This window comes from Castor canadensis, chromosome 14, assembly GCF_047511655.1.
Source record: "Castor canadensis chromosome 14, mCasCan1.hap1v2, whole genome shotgun sequence".
Taxonomy (NCBI): domain Eukaryota; kingdom Metazoa; phylum Chordata; class Mammalia; order Rodentia; family Castoridae; genus Castor; species Castor canadensis.
In genome coordinates, this window is record NC_133399.1 from 28,106,897 (window position 1) to 28,125,709 (window position 18,813).

At 35.0% G+C, this 18,813-nt stretch overlaps 1 protein-coding gene across 1 annotated transcript; it reads left to right on the forward strand.

Annotated features, from left to right (window-relative positions):
• Positions 1 to 733: 733 nt before the first annotated feature.
• Positions 734 to 16,482, forward strand: LOC109676438 (olfactory receptor 7E178-like). The gene is made up of 5 exons (XM_074053288.1): positions 734 to 795; positions 3,949 to 4,137; positions 4,768 to 4,877; positions 9,277 to 9,421; positions 15,507 to 16,482. The coding sequence occupies exons 1-5, from the start codon at positions 734 to 736 to the stop codon at positions 16,480 to 16,482; spliced, it is 1,482 nt and encodes a 493-aa protein (XP_073909389.1).
• Positions 16,483 to 18,813: the final 2,331 nt, after the last annotated feature.

The window sequence follows — 18,813 nt, forward strand, 5'->3', positions numbered from 1 at the left end:
GCAATGGTCTAATATCAGGACCTGTGACATTTATTTGACGTGTAGTTTTTAAAAGCAATAAACCTTAACATCTAGACTTAAATCCACGTTTTTGGTCACATTACTCTTTAATGTTTTCACATTATTTGTCATGATTTTTCATAGTGGAATGATAGTTGCTAGGATTGAGTGGTGGGAGTAATATAGGATTTTTTAAATGAAATTTTTGAATTCATAAAATTTGTGTTTCTGGAGATGTAAGATGTTGATAATCTCACAACAATGTGAATTTCATACATGTTACTCCAGTTTGAAATAAATATGCTTAAAATAGAAACATGTTCGAAATATATTTAGTTCTAATAAAATGGAAAGAAGCAACTGACTGTTAAAAAATAACAATTAAAAAACTGAAGAGTACACAATAGTCACCTGAGCAGATGAAGTATCTAAAATCTGTTGTTGATATTCTTTTTTCTTCTTCTTCTCCCATTAATGCTTGAAATTCCTTAGAGACTTGTTCCAATAATATCCACAATTTTGCTAATTATGAAATCTGTGCAGTGATCCTCCTAGGTCATATAACAATCAGTGATCAGCCTGTCATTTCAGACCTTCAGCTTAATGTCTCCAGTGTAGCTGATTCCATCTCTGTCTTCTCATTTCATCATTCTCTACCTCCACAAACTTCCATTTGTCACTATATTCACCTCAATACTGAGAACAAAGTCTGAAGCTTCATTGGTCACCATGCATGGGGGAATCTATGGACCAGCACACCTTAGGCATCACTAAAGTGGGAAATAGCTTAACCCAGTGAGTACTGAGGATGTACTCATCCAGTTCCCACTGCATGAGGGAAGCACTATTTTTGTGTCCTACTAATCATGAAGACAAACATGACAGTTTGGTTAGCTGATGGAAGGACATAAGTTTAAATGTGGCACTTGTAAAAACTGGGGAGCTCAATTTGCCTATGTTTAAGATCTCTGTACCCTATTTCAAACTTTCTGCTATCTTTGAAATATGGAAACAATTTTGTTGCATTGGACACAGAGATTGCCATTTTAATTTGTATTATTCTGACTTCACATATAGTATCTGTCATGTAGGGAAGTTTGTTGGCATCTCTGGGGCTTGGCATTTTATTCACATTAATTACTAGTTGCTGTTATTTCACTGATTAACTATTAAACAGATAATGAATAATAAATTGTTATTAATATGTGATAAATACTTAAAACAAGTGAAAAAAATTTAGACATTAAAATTAAGAGTAATGATATACTATTAAGAAAAATGAGTCTACTACCTGCAGTTACATTTTCCTAATTCTGGAAATGGAAATCTCATTTTTTGTCCTTTTAAAATGTGTTCTGTGTATTTGATGATGAATGTGTCCATTTAATTTCTGATTATCTGCAATATCAGATACTTGGCTCAGAGGATGCATAAAATGTCTTCTACGTATTGAGTAGATGCTTCCTAGATTTGCATTAATAGACAATAGTCACTGTGGTATCAACACATTTGATGCTTTCCTGTGTGCACTTTCATCTTTTTCAAGAATATCACATAGAACTAGAGATAAGATAGAAGAGATTTTGTTTATGTCTATGTCGTGGATACCTTGGCTCTATGTTACAATAGGCAAAATTGCAGTAATCTATTATTCAAAAACATGATCAATATTTATTAAATTCCAGACTCTCCTTACATGCAACATATGTTGAGTAGATGGGGTCATTTTCTCTCTTTATGTTAAGCAGTGAGCACAAAGAATTGGAGCCATTTGCACATATTCTGCAAACGATACCAGGTCAGTGATGGAGACCAACATGGTCATTGTCAAACTCCAATTTCCAGAGCACTGTCTCCTGTATTGGAGCAAAATAGAAATACTACCTACAGGAAATAAAATTTTTGTGTGTTAGGCTAAAGAGATTACTCTTAGATAGATGGAAAGGGTATTTTGACAGTATATAACAAGAATAAGAGAGTGTAGGTGATAATGTACCACTTTTTTTTGAAAATCTATGTAATTAATAGTTAACTTTAATACACATAATTTGTTGGAAATCAGAGAACTATCCACCAACCAATTTATGAACCAGAAATTCTACCTCTGTGAAATGCAGAAGGGTTCAAGAATTTAACTGTCCTCCTAAAAATAAACTTACAAGTTAGATGATGTCACTACAGCTGATAAGTCCATGACATTTCTTGTAGTGGATATTTGCACTTCACAGGGAAACAGACCACTTGCTTATGTAAGCTAGAACATTTCATGAGCAATAGGTATTGTACTGTATACTCCTTAGACAAACTTTAGTTTTTTTTTAAAGCACCCATTCAGGGAAAGTCTTTCTGGATGTATAAATCACTATTGACATAGACCTATTGAGAAGAAAATATGTCTACTAAAACATTAAAATATTTTTCTCTAGGAACCAATGCACAGGAGAATGAAATGATGCAAGGGAACCAAAAAATCATATTTTATAAGTACATTACAACCTCCATAAATATTATTTTTGAGATAAACATTATTAAATCTTAATATGCTAATGTGGGATTTAGTATAGAGTCTGTTAATAATATTCATGGAGCATTTTCTAATTGTCAAGAAATATTGAAGACACTGATTCTCAATTCTGGTGCCAGAAAGTAATATAAAAATTTCAAATGTAGGCATTCTGAAAAAATTGGTTCTCTTTTGTCTGAGGGCAAGTTATCTGGATATTTAAAAATATTCTACTTATATTAATGAAAACTTAAAACCACTTCTTATAAGACAAACTATTTTAAATGTGTTCTTACTGAATGATATAGTGTAGATAATTATAATACCTATTTTATAATTTATAGGGAAAAACACTCTTTCAGGTGTGTTTGCATCATTTCATATCTGTTATGTTTTTCAGTTTTCCTGGTGAAATATGATAGTGTGCCTTGAGAAAACTTGAGTCCATGGTTTTGTTATGTAGCTAAAATAAGAGAATTGGTATTTATGAATCAGGAAGATTAATGTGAAAAGCTATTGATTGGAATTTAGAAGGTTGGGATTCAAACCTGGGCTTGTAACTTTCCTTGGTGCTAAAGTCTTCAGATGCAAGTAGGAGGTCTTATAATTAAGAAAACAATGAAGCATATTACTTTGTACTCTAGAGTACATACTCAAGGAAAAGAGTAAGCAGCTGTATTACATAACAGTTATTTTACTGATATGTATAGAGTTAATAGAAATAAGCATATGCAAAATGAATAAATGCAAGGGTGCTTCCTGATAGGTGCAGTGTGTGCTAATACCTTATCCTTTTGTGTATTTAACTGAGCAAACTTCACAAAAGTGTGAATTTCAGTATGGCACTGATATGAGCTACATATTAAACAATTTTAAAATATGCAAATGAAATGTGAGAAAACAGTAACATCCTTGAAGTAGGGAAATTGAAAGTCTAGGAATAAGAAAAAACTTCTGGGAGAAAAGAGGCATACCGGTAGGTTTTCCGATTACACACTGTCAGTTTTAGTGGTCAGGTAATGTACTGGTACCTCAAGTAGAGTTTATAAATACTCGAAGTAAAGGAAGTCATACAACTTTCTTAAAAGAAAACAAGGTACTAATGACTGTTCCTTAACTTTCTTTCTACTAGGGAAGTGGATATGATTCATTCTTTAAGACTATTTTGTATTTTAAGGTGATCCTCGACTCGTGACTCTTATAATCTTAGCCTCTTACAGGCTTGAGTATCTCTAAAGTTGCTATGTATAGAACTAGGTGGATAGCAAAGCAACCAAGAATAAAAGATTTCTAGAGGATTGCGATTGTCACATTGAAATATATTTGTTGAATATTTCTTTTATCACTAGTGTGAATTCTAATGTGTAAATACTTGGATACAGATATACACAGTCATATCTACCTGAAAAAAAATAATTTTTCTAATGAATTTTCTTTCTTAACAGCTGTCCAAGCATCATAGAAGCAAGAAATCTAGCAGGTGTCTCAGAATTCCACCTCATGGGACTCTCAGAGGATCCAGAACTGCAGCCCATCCTCTTTGGAATATTTCTGATCATGTACCTGATCACAGTGTTTGGGGATCTTCTCATCATTATGGCTGTCAGCTCTGACTCAAATCTCCAAACCCCCATGTAATTTTTCCTCTTCAATCTGTCATTGGCTGACATCTGTTTCATAACCACCACAGTCCCAAAGTTGATTGTGGATATCCAAACTCAGAGCAGAGTCATCTCTATTGTGGGCTGCTTGACACATATGTCACTTTTTCTCCTTTTTGGAAATATGGATGATATGCTTCTGACTGCGATGGCCTATGATTGGTTTGTGGCCATTTGTCAATCCCTGCATTATCCAGTCATCATGAGTCCTTGCTTCTGTTGTGTCTTAGTTGTGGTGTCATTATGGTTTAGCCTTTTGGGATCCCAACTGCAAAATTTTATATCCTTACAATTTACCTGTTTTAAGGATGTGGAAATTTCTAATTATTTCTGTGACCCTTCTAAAATACTTCATCTTTCCTGTTCTGAAACTTTTAGAAATAATGTGATAATGTTTTTTCTTGTTTCTATATTTGGTTTTGTCCCCATCTCAGGAATCCTTTTCTCTTACTACAAAATTGTTTCTTCCATTCTGAGAATCCCATCATCAAGTGGGAGGCATAAAGCATTTTCTACATGTGGGTCTCACCTGTCAGTGGTTTGCTTATTTTATGGAACAGCCATTAGCATGTACTTTGGTTCAACTATATCACATTGTTCTAGCCATGTTGTGCTGGCCTCGCTGATGTACACTGTGGTAACCCCTATGCTGAACCCCTTCATCTACAGTCTGAGGAACAGGGACCTTAGTAAGACCCTGAAGCGTCTGCACAGTAAGACAGTCTTAACTCAAGCTTTGCGACATCCATTTCACCGTTAGGTTGAAGAGATTAGCAAAATTGAAGAACTACATGTCAATACCTTGTCATTAATGTCTTCACTTAGAAGACTGATGGCTTTAAGTTGCCACATTTTATTTCATACTAGAATGGTGACTGAGAAGAGTAAGAGGTGAAAGATTTTATTCAGTTTGTTAAAAAATTTTAACTTGCAAAGATGAAAGTTTTTCTGGAGATGGATAATAGAGATAGTTGCAGAAAAATGTCATTGTAATTTAATGCCCACAAAATGAGCATTAAAATTATTAAGCTGGTACATTTTTATGTGAATTTTGCTACAATGGAATGTAGAAGATTAATGATATCAAGAAAGAAAGAAATCAACTCAAGATTTCTTCTGAGGAGGTGAAGTTTACAAAATCCTTTCTGGAAATTCATTTTCTTTTCCTCTTCCTTCATTTGTGTAACTACGAGCTCTACACCTTGTGACTCCAATTTTTTCAATAGTAAAGAATTGGGCTGTTTTCAACTTTAATGATTCCATTTCTGGTGCCAATGCCTGGGTTTCCTCCACTTTTTGTGTCTGCATCAGGAAGTTGTAACTGAGTGTGCATACCAATATAGGGATGGAGATTGAGCCTTCTTATAATTTTCTATTTTTTATTTTTTTGTCTGTACTGGAGTTTCACCTCAAGACCTCATGCTTGCCAGACAGGCTCTCTAAGACTTAAGCCACTACACCAGCTCAGGACTTAGCCTTCACTGAATCTCAGGCAGTACCATGAATGTCCCCTGTGACCATAGTTCTCACTAATGATACAGTTACTGCTTGGGTGGAGAATGGATTGATCAATTAAAACCATTGTTTCCTCATTAAGAGGACAAATATAGAAATTGGCCAGATAGATAGAGGGATATCAATATGCAATTTCACTTATGAGGGCTGTAAATTTATGATTGTTATATTTTAAATTCCTCACTCAAATTTTGCTTTGCTCTTACAGGTTTTGTTCCTTGACCACTTATCCAGTACATTTACTCTATCATCACTTAGGATGACACCCTATCCTCAATGAGCTTTTCTAGTAGACCACAAGACAGATAAGTTGGTGGTTACTGCAAGAACAATTACATGATATCCGTGATCATAGGGAAAATCAACGAATGGGAATGCACCCATCATTATTAAGCACTCATTTTTCACATTCCTCCACTCCAGGATATCCTTAGAGAATTCCATGTACTCACTAATTCTTGTAATCATCACATCTCAAATGGATTCATTACTGCTCAGAAAACAGGAAAGAGGTTAACAATACTCCTGAGTTGGATGTATTGTTAAAACATCTGTACTTATACATAAAAATTTCTGGTGATTGACAAGCAGTGAAAAAGACCAGTGAATTTTACCCAGAGATTGTCAATATAATTTGGAATGTTGTGGTATCACCCTTTTTGGATGATACTGGGGTTTTTTCCTGAGGGATTAACACTGCTAGGAAAACCATCTACCACCTGAGGCACATCTACAGACTTTTTTGGCTTTAGTTTGGTTTTTCAGATAGGTTCTGGTGATTTTGCCCATTCTGGGCTCAGACCTGTATCTTCTACCACTCAGTTAAGTGGGATTACATTTGCACAACATCATGTTGGTTTTTTTTTTTTTGAAGGAATAAGGTCTTGCTAACTTCTTTGTCTTAGCTAGCTTTGAAACTCCGTTCTCTTGTTTCTGCCACTTAAACACCTGGGATTTCAGGCAGATATCACCATGCCTTGCCTTGATCAATTCCTTATTTCCATGAAAAAGAGCAGGTTATTAGTGTTTCTGACATTCAGCATTGTCATCTGAGTTCAATTCCAGTTGACAGAGACAAAGAAACAAAAATACATTCTAATGTAAATAGCACATTTCAAAGTGAACAGGTGATTCATCAACTATTACTTACATGAAATTTAGGTATTAGGTAAATTCTTAAGGAAACAGTTTATGGATACATATGCCAATGCTGACGTGGAAATATTGGCAGGGAAGTACACCAAATTCTTGACAGTGGGTGCCTTTGGGAATGGGATGTGCAGGAGAATGAAAACACTCAGGGATAACAAGGACTCAAAGTTCACAAATGATAATACAAAACAAATGAACTGTTAGGTCAGAAGCAAATGTTATAGAATCTTCACATTTTAATATAGGCAATATACATTACTGATAGTAAATATAGTTGATATTAGATACCCTGTTCTTAATGCAAGGACACAAAATCTTTACATGCAGTTACTGTGATTAAGTGGGTTTGCAGAGGTCTGGATTGTTAATTTGTTAATTTTTATTTTGACCACCAGGGTGTTTATTGTTATGGTTCTATCACTCCTGTTTATTTTTCTGATCATATTGTTGTTTCTTTTTATGGTTCTGTCACTCCTGTTTATTTTTCTGATCCTATTGTTGTTATACTGGGGATATAATGTGACATTTACAAAAGTGCTTACAATATAGCTTAGTTAAATTCACCCTTGAATCATTCTCCTTTATTCCCCCTCTCCCATTCATAGAATGGGTTCATCATGATTCAGTTTTCTACTTTCATCCCTGAATCCATAATATTTCCACCATATTCACCCTCCCACACCCTTTCCTTATATCCTTCCCCCTCCTTTAATATCCCCCTTATATAAGTGTGTGTATATATGCATATATGTATATATGTACATATACATTTATGTGTGTATCCGTGTGCCTCTTTATTGAATTTTCTTTTCCAATTCTTTTTTCTTTTGCAAAAGGTTTGCAAACAATTCCTGACCACAAAATCAAACCTGTGTCTCAGATATATGCCTCATTGTCATGCAGATGATCCAGAACAGTAGTCTGCATCTTTGGATTGTTTCTGTCCATATTTCAGGCCACTATGCTTGGGAAGCTGCCCATCCTCTTGCTTGTCACTTTGCACTCCCATCTTCAAATATCCATATACTTCTTCTCCAACCTGTCTTTGGCTGACATAACTCATCTTCATCAAGGGCTCAGAGATGATGGTAGAAACTGAAATTCACAGAACACTAATTCCTTAGGAGAGACACATGACGATGTCTTTTAACTCATCTGTGCATGTGTGTATGGTATGCGTCTGCTGTGGAGCTCTATCATCACTGTGCCCATCTGTCGTCCTTTACATTACTCCATGAACATTGACCTTTTTGTCTCTTCCAATTTTGTCTGTTTTTTGGTTTGTTTTGGAATTGCACCTTCAAAATTAAATTGACTTACAATTTTCCTATTTAAAGATGTAAAATATCCAATTTAATTTGTGCCATGTGTAGTTCTTTAATTTTGCCTGCTTTGACAACTCCAGTAATGATATAATGAATTACATTACTGGCACCATGTTTATGTCTGCCCCATATCTTGGATACTTTTCATTTATTATAAAATTATTTCTTCTATTCCAAAAATCCAGTCTTCAGGTGGGAAGGGTTGATCCTCTTCAGCTGCATGTCTTTCTTGTTAATCATTTGCTTATGTTATGGAACAGGCATTAGCGTGCACTTGACTGTGTTGTTTCACATTGTATTAGAGTGTTATGAGTTTCCATGTTATCCAATGTAGACAACCTGTGCTATGTCCCTCATCTAAAACCTGGACAATAGATACATCAAAAGTACTCTATGGAGGCTCCAGAATGAAACAGTTTAATCTCAGGATCATTGGCATTTATTTGAAATGTAGTTTTGAAAACTACAGATCTTTCCATTTAGATTACATATTCTACTTTTTTGATCATATTACTTTTAAGTTTCTTGGCTTTATTTTGTTGAGTTTTTTTGTAGAGAAATGACAGGTGCCAAGTGTGGGTGATGGTAATAACGGAAATTATTAATAAATATGAATTTTGTGTTTGTAAAGTAGATGTTTATGGAGATGTATGATGTTAGTAATTTTGTAACAATCGGAATTTCAGAAACGTTATTTGAGTTTGTAATTAATATGTTTAAAATCATAACATTTTTGCAATGTGTAAATGAGAATAAAATTAGAATTAAAATTAAAACTACTTTAAATAGTAGTTTTAAAATTATTAGTAAAATGAAAAGAAAGCTACTGAATCTTTAAAGAATAAGCAGAAATTAAAGAGTTGAAAAGTAAAAAAACTCTTCATCTGAGTAGTCAAAGAATCTGAAGGCTGTTAATATTCTTTTATCTTTCTCTTCTCCCACTTTAGTGTTTGAAATTCCTTAGAGACTTGGTCCAACAATATCTGCAATTTGGTTAATGACAAGTGCTGTGCATTGATCCTCCAAGGTCACATAATAGTCAGTGATCATCCTGTCCTTTCTGGCCTTCAGCTGAATGCCTCCAGGGTATGTGGCTCAATCCCTGTGTCCTCATTCATAGGTGTCTGCCTCCGAAAACTCCCACTGCGACTGCATTCTTTTCAATCCTGCAGTCAGGAGCTGAACCTTCGTTGGACACCAGGTGTGGGAAGGTCTTTGAACTTACACAGCTTGGCCATGACTAAAGAGGAAAGCGGTTTATCCTAGTAAGTGTTGAGGGGTAGATGAGAGAAAGGCTCTTTGTTTATCCTCCTAATCATGAGAATAAACATGACATTTTGGATAGCTGATGGGTGAATACCAATACAAAAATGTGCACATTTGCAGACTGGAAAGTTTTTGTTCTTAGTTATGTTTAGTATACTGAAATCTTATTCAGAATTCTCTTTGCACCTCTCCTGGATCTCCTAACCATGGATGTCTGTCACAAATAGGAGATGTGGAACCTTCTGCACCATTTCCTAGTTATTCCAAAAAAGATTATGAAGGTGAGATGAAGATGACAGTAATCATAATGTCATGAACCATTATTGTGAGATACACTTGTGGCTGGCTCTGAGCTGTTTATGCCATGTATCTCTTTTCTTTTCATGTATGTACGTTACTGCATTTAAAAAAAAACTCACAATATCATTATCTTGCAAAACTGAAATAGCAAATTATTTTAATGTAACCTGTTGTTGATGTTTAGGCTCTAGCAGTTAAAGTCATGATTGTATTGGGCTGTCTGCTTATAGACACAGAGCATCACACAAGGAGAATCCTGGGAAAATGTGTCCTTAAAAGCCAAACATCCATTTCACTTCTCTGTTACTCCAGTAATAGGCCCTTAGAACTTGAGATTTGGGTAGTTTATATAGTAGAGGAGTGGGTGACAGTCAGCTGCACAAATGGATGACAGTCATAGATTGTAGGGAATGATCACAGAAAGAATAGCAATAGTGTTTACCACATGTGTATCTGTCTGCCATTCAAGTAGATTCTTGAATCTTTCTGCATCCTTCTCTGTAACTGTATTAAGTCACACAATATCCATGAAGACATCATGGCAGATCTTGATGAAATTCTCACTTATCGAACTGGACACAGTAAAAATATATGTCCATCATAGCTGTTGTTAAGACCTCTGTACCCTGTTTCAAACTTTCTGCTTACTAAAAAATAGGAAACAAGCTTAGAAACACAATTTATATCTCCACTTATAATTTCTGCCACATAAGGAAGTTTGCTAGTCTGAGGGTCAGTATTTTCCCCTTCACTGATTTCTAGCTCCTGGAGCTGCATTAGGTAAGAAAAAGAAACAGACATTGAATAATAAACTGTTATTAATGATATTTGAAATGAGTGATCCATAAATTTTAGATATTAAAGTTGGTAGCAATAACAAGGTTAATATTTGTACCACTAAAGAAAATTATTCTTCTCCTTGAAATTTCATTTTCATATTTGCATAAAAGGAAATTTATTTTTGTCCTTATATAAACATGTCCTTTGTGTTTGGTAAGGAATATCTCAGTTTAATTTCTGATTCTCCAAGAATTAGATACTTGGCACAGAAGAGGCATAAAAATACCTCCTTGGTATTATTGTGTCTTCAAGACACACAATGCTTTCATGTCTGCACTTTCATCCTTTTCAGGATTATCATATTCAAGCACAGCCATGATAAAATAGATCTTGTTTGTGCCTATGTCAAGGACATATGGGCCCTAAATTCAATAATCAAATGCACTCAAATCAGTTATGAAAAGCATACAGTGATTTTCGTGTGTGAATTAAAATAAAAAGTGGCACAAACAGAGTAGGACACATATATTTATAGCATGGGGTGAGACACAGTGTATAGATTCATGTCATTCCAGGCTACAGCGCTGTTTTACAACTTTAGTCAACAATAAACTTAATGTTTTCATCAGGATGCAATTATTTATTTACAAACACAAATGATCAATATTTATTAAGTTCCAGATTCTTCTTAGGTGCAACAAATGTTATGTAGATCAGGTTATTTTCCCAGAAAGGTAGATAGATTTACACATACTCTGTATATAGTAGCAGGTCAATGATCAGGAACTAACATGGTTATTGTCTGACTCCAATTCCTACGGCACTGTCTCCTCTACTGGAGCCAAATTGTGATATCCCTTATTTGAATAAAATGTCTTTGTGTGATGGGGTGCAGGGATTATTATTGGACAGACTGCTGGATATTTTGATGGAATATCACAATAATAAGAAGTCACAGCTGATAGTGTATAAAGTATGATTTCATTGGGGAAGAATCTATGTCATGAATAGTCAACTTTAATGCACATGATTTGTTGGTGATCGGATCCACTAATCAGCTTATTCTTCAGATATACTCACAGTATGAAATGCAGAAGCATAATAATTTTCAAAGTGTTTCCCTAATAATAAACTTACAATTCAGATGATGTCCCTCTCAGGTAAAGTGATGTATCTGTTGAAGCTCTTGTAGTCAAAGTTTGAGTTTCATGAGGAGACTTAGACGACTTGCAGATGTAAACTAGTCCATTTCCAAAATGATAGATGTGGTGTTGTATAATACTTTGAAAAACATTAGGTACTTTTAAGGTAACTTTTAGAGAAAGTCTTTCTGGATACTTAAATTAATATCAATATGGAAATATTCAGCAGAAAATCTGTCCACAAATACATTAAAATATTTCCCTTCAGAGGCTGAAGCATAAGGAGAACAGAATCATGCAGAGATACCAAACACTACATCTCATAAGCACTTTTAAGACCTACATAAATATTATTTTTGAGGCAAATATTATCAATTCTTAACATGATAATGTAGATGGTGAGCATTTTGAATGTAAGAGTGCTTAATATTCAGGGAGCATTTTCTGAATGCCAAGAAATATGTAAGATAATGGTTCTCAACTCTGGTGCAAAAAATTAACAAAAGAACTTCAAATGTGAACATAATGATAAAGTAGCTTTTGTTCTGTTCTGTGTGTAGGGTAAGGGTAACTGAATATTAAAAATATTCATACTTATATATGTATAAAAAAACAGATGAAGAATCATCTTTTTATAAGACATGAAACAAACACATCCTTAGATAACCATACACAGTAGATAATTAAAATCCCTCTTTTATAATTTAAGTGGAGACATTATTGTCACATATATTTACATTATTTCATGTACTTATTCTTTGCATTTTTCCCAGTTACATTATAGTTTCCCTTGAAAAAAATTTGAGGCCAGGATTTCTTCATGTATGTGACATAAGCAAATGGAAATTTAAGCGTCCAGAATGAATGCTGTGAAAATCTATTTATTGAAAATATATAATGTGGGACCCAAACTTGGGCCTTGGAACTTTCCTTGGTGTTACTGTCTTTAAATAAAAACAGGAGGTATTTTAATTAAGAAAACAATCAAGCCTATTATTACTCTAGAGTATCTAATCAAAAAAGAGTAGAGTTGTCATATACATGTCAGATATTTTACTGACATATATTGGTGTGGCTCAAATGAACATGTGTAAAATTAATAAATTCAAAGGTGCTTTTGGTCATTTGCTTTTTAAATCATCCAGGGTGCAGTGTGTGCAAATGTCATATGCAGATGTGCATTGAACTAAGGAAACTTTCTAAAAATCGAAGTGCATCAAGGACATTAATCTGAGTTAAATGTTAAATGATTTTAAGATTTAAAAATGAAACATGAGACTAATTGAATCCTTAAAAAGGGAAATTAGAAAACCTAGGAGTGAGGAAAACTTCTGAGAGAAGACTAGCACACTACAGAGTTTTCTCATTGTGAACTGCATATTTTAATGTTCAGATAATGCAGTACTACCTTATGTAGTATTTACAAACACTGTAAATAAAGAAAAGAATACAGTTTTGTTTTTTTAAAATTATTCATTTATTCACATGTGCATACATTGTTTGGGCTATTTCTCCCCCTTGCCCCCCTCGCCCACCTCTCCCTCCTTCCCCCCTCAATTCTAGGCAGGTCCTGTTCTGCCGTTATCACTAATTTTGTTGAAGAAAAGAGACAAGCATAATATGGAAGACAAAGTATTTTTGCTAGTTAAGGATAGCTATCCAGAAATATTCCTATTCCTAGCATTGCTTTCGTGTACACGTGTTATGACCCATGTTGATTTGTCTCTAACTGATCTTTACCCTGGTTACTGATCCCTTTCTCATGATAAACTCTGTCTCTTTAAGGTTTCTGTATTAGTTCCTCTGGAGGGGGGACATCAAATGCTTTCATGTTTTAGGTTTTCTAACTATTCCTGTAACTCCCGTATGTGCTCTCCCCTTGTCATGTGATCCAAGTCCAACAACATTGCTGCATTTGCCCTAGATCTAAAGTCCACATATGAGGGAGAACATAACGACTTTTGGTCTTCTGAGCCTGGCTAACCTCGCTCAGAATGATGTTTTCTAGTTCCATCAGTTTACCTGCAAATGATAAGATTTCATTCTTCTTCATGGCAGAATAAAATTCCAATGTGTACAAGTGCCTCATTTTCTTGATCCATTCATCAGTAGTGAGTCATCTTGGCTGTTTCCTTAACTTGGCTATTGTGAATAGTGCTGCAATAAACATGGGTGTGCAGGTGCCTCAGGAGTAATCTGTGTTGCATTCCTTTGGATATATCCCCAGGAGTGAGATTGCTGGATCATATGTCAGGTCTATGTTTAGATTTTTAAGAAGCCTCCAAATCTTTTTCTAGAGGTTGCAACAGCTTGCATTCCCACCAGCAGTGTACGAGGGGTTCCTTTTTCTGCACATCCTTGCCAACAAATGTTGTTGGTGGTGTTTTTGATGATGGCTATTCTAACAGGGGTGAGGTGCAATCTTAGTATGGTTTTGATTTGCATATCCTTTATGGCCAGAGATGGTGAGCATTTTTTCATGTGTTTTTTGGCCATTTGAATTTCTTCTTTTGAGTAAGTTCTGTTTAATTCAGTTGCCCATTTCTTAATTGGTTCATTGATTTTAGGGGAGTTTAGTTTCTTAAATTTCCTATATATTCTGGTTATCAGTCCCTTGTCTGATGTATAGCTGGCAAATATTTTCTCCTACTCTGTGGGTGGTCTTTTCAGTTTAGAGACCATTTCTTTTGTTGTGCAGAACCTTTTTAATTTTATGAAGTCCCATTTGTCCATCCTTTCTCTTAGTTGCTGGGCTGCTGGGGTTCTATTAAGGAAGTGTTTGTCTATTCCTATTAGTTCCAGAGTGCTTCCTGCTCCTTCCTGTAGTAACTTCAGTGTTTCATGTCTGATCTTTAGGTCCTTGATCCATTTTGAGTTGATACTAGTACAAGGTGACAGACATGGATCTAGCTTCAGTTTCTTGCAGACAGATAACCACTTTTCCCACCAACATTTGTTGAAGAGGCTGTCATTTCTCCATTGTATATTTTTGGCACCTTTGTCAAAATTGAGGTGGGTATAGTTGTGTGGATTCATATCTGCATCTTCTGTTCTGTTCCACTGGTCTTCATGTCTGCTTTTGTGTCAGTACCATGCTGTTTTTACTACTTTTTCTTTGTAATATAGTTTGAAGTCAGGTATTGTGATACCTACAGCATTGCTCTTTTTGCTAGGTATTGTCTTGGTTATTCACAGTCTCTTGTGTTTCCAAATGAACTTTAGGGTAGATTTTTCAATCTCTGTGATGAAAGTTATTGGGATTTTGATGGGAATTGCATTAAACATGTAGATTGCTTTTGGTAGTATAGCCATTTTTATTATGTTTATTCTACCAATCCATGAGCACAGGATCTTTCCATCTTCTGTAGTCTTCCTCGATGTCTTTCTTCAGGAGTTTGTAATTCTCCTTGTAAAGGTCATTCACATCTTTTGTTAAATTTACTTCTATGTATTTGATTTTTTTGAGGCTATTGTGAATGGAATTGATTCCATATATTCCTTCTCTGTTTGTTCATTTCTGGTGCGTTTGACTGCTTCTTAATTCCCATCAAATTGAATATTTCTCAAAAGGCATATGTGTATGATGTATTTTCTATTTTGTACTTTATGGTGATAGTTAACTTGTTGACTCATATTTTCCCTATTCTAACATTGTTGCATGTCTCTAAAATTGATGTGTATGTAAGGAGGCAGATAGTAAAGTAACCAAGAGTGAAAGATTCCTAGAGGATTGCCAGTAGTTACAGTTGAAATACAGTTATGTATTTTTTACCTCAACTGTGAATTCTAATTTATAATTATCAAGAAGTCTTGCATTGGCTGTTTGATTGTTTCACTTTTCCAAAGAGTTTTCTTTCAACAGTTGTGCAAGCAATGTAGAAGCACTCAATCTAACAAGTGTCACTGAATTCCACCTCATGGAAATCTCAACTGATCCCGAATTCCAACCCATCATCCTTGGACTGTTCTTGTCTATGTACCTGGTCACAGTGCTTGGGAACCTACTCATCATCCTGGCTGTTACCTCTGCATCCAACCTCCACAACCCCATGTACTTCTTCCTCTGCAACCTGTCATTGGTTGATATCTGTTTCATCTCCACCACAGTCCCAAAGATGATTGCAGACATCCAAACTAACAACAGGGTCATTTCCTATGTGGACTGCCTGACACAGATGTCTCTTTGTATCATTTTTGCAAATATGGATGACATGCTTCTGACTGTGATGGCCTATGACCGGTTTGTGGCCATCTGCCACCCCCTGCATTATCCAGTCACTATGAACTCTCATTTCTGTTGTGTCTTAGTTTTGATGTCCTTTATGTTCAGTCTTTTGGACTCCCAGCTACACAATTTGATAGCCTTACAATTTACCTGTTTTAAAGATGTGGAAATTTCTAATTACTTCTGTGACCCTTCTCAAATACTTAATCTGTCCTGTTCAGAAACTTTAAAAAATAGTATGGTAAGGTATTTTCTTCTTTCTGTATTTGGTTTTGTTCCTTTCTCAGGAATCCTTTTCTCTTACTACAAAATTGTTTCTTCCATTCTGAGAATGCCATCATCAAGTGGGATGGATAAAGCCTTCTCCACCTGTGGGTCTCACCTGTCAGTGGTTTGCTTATTTTATGGAACAGCCCTTGGTGTGTACTTTGATTCAACTATATCACATTGTTCAAGCCATGTTGTGGTGGCCTCACTGATGTACACTGTGGTCACCCCTATGCTGAATCCCTTCATCTACTGCCTGAGGAACAGAGACATTAGTCAAACCTTGAAGCGCCTACCCAATAAAACAACCTTAACTCAAGCCCTGTGGCATCTATTTGGACTGTAGTTTGAAAAGTTTACCAAAACTGAAGAAGTAGATGTAAATATGCTCTTGTTCATGTCTTTATTTTAAAGATTGCTGGCTCAGGTTTGCACTTTCTTCATGGTAGAATTGTGATTGAATGTTTTATGATTTGAAGGTTTGCAATTTATTTAATTCATTGAAAAATTTCAGTTTGAGATGATAAAAATTTTCTGGACATATTGATGGCAATGGTTGTCCAAAATGTGACTGAATTTCAATGCCAAGAAAATGTGTATTTGCAATGGTTAAAATGATTCTTTTCATTAGGTGAATTTTACCACAAAGGAAACAAGATTAGTAATATTAAAAAAGGAAGAAATGAATAAAATGAGTGATAAATCTCAAATTTGTCTTAAGTAGAAGCAAGACCCAAACTTCTCTCTCTACATTTATTTTCTGTTCTTCTTCTTTCATTAATATGAAGTGTATTTACAGTTTGGAATCAGAAGACATATTTGTGTAGCTATGAGCTCTGTGTCTTTAGACTGCAAGAACAACAATGCTAAATTATTGGCCTGTTCTTAGCTTGATGGTTCCAGTTCTGTTCAGAATGCCTGCATCTCTTCCACCTTTGATGTCTGCATTAGAAAGCTCCTATCCTATTGTGCTCATACCGATACAAAGGTGGGGTTTGAGCCTTCATTTGATTTAATGTGATGTAATGAAAGTTTTCCATGACCACAGTTCTTGGTTATGACGTGGCAGAGACAAAGCTTCAGTCAATAACTGCTTTGTGGATCAATTAAAATCAATTTCCTCATCATGACTGCAAACATGAAAGTTCACTAGGAAGATGGTAGGATAACAATATCCAACCTTACCAATGTGGGCTGAAAGTTTATGCAATGGTTTTCCTGGGAGTCTCAAATTTTGCTTCCCTCCCACACTGGTTGTTCTGTTGGGCACTCATCTATTCATTTGCATTATTAAGTATTTATTTTTCATATTGCCCCACTCCAGAATATCCGTGCAACTTTCTTTGTCCTTCTGAATTGTTATATCGACCAACTCCATATCAAATGGTTTCATTACTGCTAAGGAAACAGGAAAGTGGTTAACAGTGCTACTGAGTTGGCCATGTGGTTAGGACTTGTGTACCTATGCTTAAAATTTTCTGGTTGGTTTTAAATAGTGAAAAAACCCCAATGAGTCTTACTCTTAGATTTATGATGTAATTTGGAATTTTATTCGATAAAATTTTTCTTTTGACATTACTGGGGTTTTTACTGCAGAGCGTCATACTTGCTAGGCTTGTAATATATCACTTGAGTCACCTCTCCAGCTGTTTTTCATTTAGTTCATTATTCAGGTAGGTTCTTGTGCTTTGGACCATTCTGCTATCACACCCTGCAGACTTATATCCTCTTATCTCTACTTATTAGCAATTAATACCTTATTCTTACCTTAGTAGCAATTAGCTGGAATTACATGTGCACACTACCATGTCCCATTATTTGAAAGACAGAGTTTTTCTAACTTTCTAACTGAGTTTCAACATCAAGCCTCCTGTCTGCTTCCAAAATACCTGGGATTGAAAGTATGCATCATCATGCCTGTCATCACTCAGCTCTTTATATCTGTGAAAAAGAAGAGGTTATTAGTTTCTCTAACACTTAGCATTGTTATCTGAGTTCAATCCCAGTTGACACAAACTGAGAAGTAAATATACATTTTGGTGTAATTACCACATTTCAGACATAAGAGGTGTTTTATTGTATAATATTTAGATAAGATTTAGATAAGAATAGTTAAATTCTTGAAGAAACAGTTTATGGATACATAAATCAACACTGACATGGAAACATTGTCAGGGAAGTTCACACACCAAATTCCTGACCTTAGCTGCCTTTGGGAAATAGATATGTAGGAGAATGAAACCATGCAGAGATAACAAGGACTCAAACTTAGAAAGGATATTTCAAAACATTATGAAGTATTAGATGATAAAAAATATATTATCTTCAGATTTGAGTATAGGTTGTATGCAGTACTGACAGTGAGTATAGTTGCTGTTTAGGAACCATCATTTAAAAATGCCAGATCACCAAATTTTCACATCAGATATGTTGATTAAATTAGTCTGCTGAAGTCTGGTATCTGGTCACTTTTAAACTTTCTTATGTACTTTAATAAGAAACTGTAATAAGTTAAAATTAAAGCAATTTTAACTTTAATTGCTTAATTAAACTGAGAAACCCCCAAATGTAAAAAAAAATCCTTCCTTCCCATAAGAGCATATGGTCATAACCATTATGTCAATTTTCTGTAGTAAAATTTCTACATTTTCTGTAGTATACACTTCTGTATTGCCAC

Bases quoted from the DNA above. Each gene is read 5' to 3' on its own strand.
- LOC109676438 (XM_074053288.1), top strand. From the start codon at position 734: ATGGGGGAATCTATGGACCAGCACACCTTAGGCATCACTAAAGTGGGA. The intron at 796-3,948 runs GTGAGTACTGAG...CTTTCTTAACAG, and splicing joins GTGGGAAATAGCTTAACCCA to CTGTCCAAGCATCATAGAAG. The intron at 9,422-15,506 runs GTAAGTGTTGAG...TTCTTTCAACAG, and splicing joins GAGGAAAGCGGTTTATCCTA to TTGTGCAAGCAATGTAGAAG.